General features: G+C 50.2%; 1 protein-coding gene across 1 annotated transcript; it reads right to left on the bottom strand.

Moving 5' to 3' along the window:
• Nucleotides 1–1,503: 1,503 nt before the first annotated feature.
• Nucleotides 1,504–3,235, bottom strand: LOC100835404 (soluble inorganic pyrophosphatase). Its single transcript, XM_003568322.4, has 7 exons — nucleotides 2,886–3,235; nucleotides 2,693–2,787; nucleotides 2,484–2,591; nucleotides 2,312–2,377; nucleotides 2,085–2,205; nucleotides 1,909–1,990; nucleotides 1,504–1,824 (listed from the first exon to the last, which is right to left on the bottom strand). The coding sequence occupies exons 1-7, from the start codon at nucleotides 3,043–3,045 to the stop codon at nucleotides 1,782–1,784; spliced, it is 675 nt and encodes a 224-aa protein (XP_003568370.1). The 5' UTR covers nucleotides 3,046–3,235; the 3' UTR covers nucleotides 1,504–1,781.
• Nucleotides 3,236–3,759: the final 524 nt, after the last annotated feature.

Here is a 3,759-nt window from a genome sequence, read left to right on the forward strand (position 1 = left end):
CCGCCGGGGTTACGTCGGAGCCCTCCCAGGCTGCACACTCGGAGCTGGTTCTCTCCTCCGCCTGAGCAGCAGGGTCGACGGCTGGGTTGTGAGAAGAAGACGCCATTGAAGGGAAACAGATCTAGGGTTTGGAGCTTCGGTCGGAAAGTGCCTGCGCGAAGCCTGAGCTAGCAAGCAGGTGCGGCGGAGGCCTAGGTGGTTGCGAGCGAAACAGTGGCTGCGAGCTCGGAGGTGAGAAACCGCGGTGGCGGGGATGCTCGGAGCTAGCAGACGGCGGTGAAGTGCGCGAGGAGCTGAGGAGAACGAAGAGGCAAAGAGAGCGAGGAGTGCGAAGGGTTTTCTGCCCACGCCCTCCTCCTCCTTTTATATACGAGGCAAAGTGAAGAGGTGCGCGTTTTCCTGTGCCACCACCTTAGTGGCTAACGGGAAGATTGTGCACGATTTGGGCAGTTATGCTCATCAAGGCGTACGCTCGGTTACTGCACGGCGTGCCGCCGAGAATCCCGCGAGATCTGGGGGATGACCCCGGGTAGGGTCATGGCGACACAACTCTAGCTGAGATAACGGAGGCAAAGCCGGTTAGCAACGTGTACCAGCATCATAAAGTTAAACTAACGATAAGCCGGCATCCCGGGCGTATGCCGGCATAGTTTTCTTATCTTGTAAGTTTGCAGGATAAGGACGAGCCCCTTGACCTCGGCGGTGCCGAGATCCTTCAACGGTCTTATCCTGACCACGCGGTGCAAAGTGAAACAGTGCCATCATCATCTCAGAAAAGCAGTCAGCGCCTGTGTACCGGTGTCAGGTGCCACACTAGAGAAGCACCGAAAGAGAATATATGACGGAAGCCGGCAGAGGATAGCTGTACCCGTTGCAGGCTGGCAGGCCTGGAGGGAACCAAGCCGCGTGCCCGAGAGGGCCCAAGGAAAGTGACGTTAGACTCGGCCCGCATGTTAGCGTGACATGCCTGGCCCATAAATAGAGCACTACACCTCCGTGAAGAGGGGATCGAGCACTTAGACATTCTAGGGTTTCGCCTTCTTCTTCGTTTTGTTCTTCCTACTCAAGAATACAGCTCAAGGAGCGTCATTATAGAGCTTGCCTATCTCGGCTAATACAGCAAAGCAGGAGTAGGAATCTTACCTCGGCAAGAGGGTTTCGAACCTGGATAAATCTGTGTGTTCTTGTGTGAATCGTGCGTGTTCTTCTTCATGTCCTCCCTCCTCCGGATCCTCCTTCATCCATCGGTCCCAAGTTAAGCCATCTTATAACATCTGCCTTGACACCACCACGACAATTCATGAACATTCTGCTGATTCTAGAAAAAAATGAACATTCTGCTGAATTTATTGTAATGTTGCATCAGATGAAGCCACGGTTCATTCATCAGTTGTATTATACCTCAAGATGATCCTCTCCCGGTTACAAAATTACAATGTTGCTCAAAAGAGATTTTGTTTTTGGGAACCTCAAAGAGATTTTCAGTCTGCTAGTAAGAGAACATCCAGGCAAGAATAGCTCAACTATATATCAATATAAAGTTTGTTCAGTAAGAATGGCGAGATAGTACATGAACCAGACACGCCGTCTGAAGACAATTTTGGAACGCAGAGTAGCATAACGGTGGGAAAATAAGGCTAATACAGACTAATGCGAAAGTATAAGAATACAGAGTTACAGACTCTTGTAAATTGGTTGTTCATCAGATCCCAAATGTTCTGATGGAATATTGTTTGCTTTAGATCACACAAAGACGAGCAAAGCAAATTTTGGGACGCGCTCTACCGCCTTAGGCTCTGCATAATGTATTGAGCATACAGATCCCTGAAAATGACCATAAACAACTTATGTCAACATAAATCTACACCTTCCAGGCTCCACAGAACTCGAAAAATGATGAGGACTTACATGGAGTGCTGGATGGCATTACGGGCATCATCAGCGGGCAGGAAATCATTGACAGCCACCTCTTTGTTTTCATTCTTCTTATCTGAAAGATTTGATCAAGAATAGATGATAGAGCTTAAGCAAAAGTTACATAAGAAGGGAATAGCAATGGCAGCTGAGGCAGTAAGTAGGCGTACAGTCTTCGAAGAAGCGTCGGATTTCCTGGAGGCGATGTGGAGAAAGATCACTGAGATTGTTCAAGTTGTGGTACTCGGGATCATCGGCACAGACGGCTATGATCTTGTCATCTTTCTCTCCCTGTTGGAAAATGAGGAGCATATTGTATTTGTAAGCAAATAGTTTTACATAAAAAATTGTCTTGTGCTAATGTAGAGAGGTGAAAGGATTGGTTTGGTTTGCTTGCCTGATCTATCATAGGCATGAGGCCGATGGCTCTGGCCCTGAGGAAGGTGCCGGGGAGGACCGGTTCCTGGTCAGAATAAATAAAACAGAAGATAATGCAGCAATGTGAGGTTTGTGCAGGGATAATTCGACTGATTGTAATTCAGATTTTAAAAATCATCAGTAATCTTCACCTGCATGAGGACCAGGACATCGATGGGATCGTTGTCTTCGCAGAGCGTGCGGGGAACGAAGCCGTAGTTGTGAGGATACACCACGGACGAGTACAGGATCCGGTCAACCTGGCGAAGGATTTCAACGGGCCAAGAACACATCAGGCAAATGCAGATAAATAGTTTCGGAAGCCAGCAGCTAGCTAGGAAATGCGCGACCAATGATCAACCTTGATGAGGCCAGTCTTCTTGTCGAGCTCGTACTTGACCTTGCTCCCCTTGGTGATCTCCACCACCACGTTGAACACCGCCGGAGCCTGAGGACCTGCAACGACGGCGGCACATTAATTTGGATCCGAAACAGAAACATGGAGAAATCAATTTGTTTCCTCGTGCAACGGAATGTTGGATTCATTGGCTTACCGATCTCGAGATCGTGCCAGGGGTGGGCGGCGACGGACCTCCGGGACAGCGAGGAGAGGATCCGCTCGTTGAGCCGCGGCGTCTGTCGCTTCGGCTCCTCCTGGTCCTTGTCGCCGGCGCCGGCGCCGGAATTTCCGTTGGCTCCGTTGTCCTGGCTCATCTTTGCCTTGTGTATGTGGATTGTGGTGTTGGTCTCACGTCGGGGATGGATGGGCGCAACGGCCGTGGCGCGGGGCGCATATATAGGAGGAGACGCGGCGAAATTAAGCTGGAGGGAAGAAGGTGGGGGGCCGAGCGGTTAACGCGTCGTCGCCGATTTGTGCGTGCCGGTGGGAAGCTTCCCCGCCCCCGAAACCGAAAGGTGGCGCGGCGCGGGCGCGCGTCCAAACCCCCTAAAATTGATCTCCTTCGGAGTTCGATCGGAACTAAATTAAATTTGGAAAATGTATTAAACTCGGCAATTGGGCCAGTGAGCAGAATCCTTGCACATGCGCAACATGCATGGATGGGAGCACGATAGGCACTACAACTCCTTAAAAAATGCTAGCACCGGTTAAATTTTTCCTCGAATGGGCCACGGCTCCTTAGGTCCCGAGAGAAAGCTGGAGGGAGGAGAGGACTAAAGGAGCACCGTGGTCATATCACCATGTTCATCAACGTGCCGCACGTTGATGCAATCATCGTCAACGCTAGCCAGGGAGGGAGTTTTGCCGAGTTGGAAGAAGTAACCCCGGCCACCAACCTCTGGACACATCAATTTTTCACACACGAAGGTGTTGGTGATGGATGATTAATTAACTCAACCATGGATGAACATGTGCCAGAATCAGACCGATTTATACAATCCTTGTTGAGTACAGCCTTTGTAATCTTT

This window comes from Brachypodium distachyon, chromosome 2, assembly GCF_000005505.3.
Source record: "Brachypodium distachyon strain Bd21 chromosome 2, Brachypodium_distachyon_v3.0, whole genome shotgun sequence".
NCBI classification, from domain to species: Eukaryota; Viridiplantae; Streptophyta; class Magnoliopsida; order Poales; family Poaceae; genus Brachypodium; species Brachypodium distachyon.

Excerpts from the sequence above, each read along its gene's own strand:
- LOC100835404 (XM_003568322.4), bottom strand. The coding sequence starts at position 3,045 with ATGAGCCAGGACAACGGAGCCAACGGAAATTCCGGCGCCGGCGCCGGC. Across the intron at positions 1,991-2,084 it reads CCGACGCTTCTTCGAAGACT|ATAAGAAGAATGAAAACAAA; the intron begins GTACGCCTACTT and ends CAAATCTTTCAG. Across the intron at positions 1,825-1,908 it reads AATGCCATCCAGCACTCCAT|GGATCTGTATGCTCAATACA; the intron begins GTAAGTCCTCAT and ends GGTCATTTTCAG.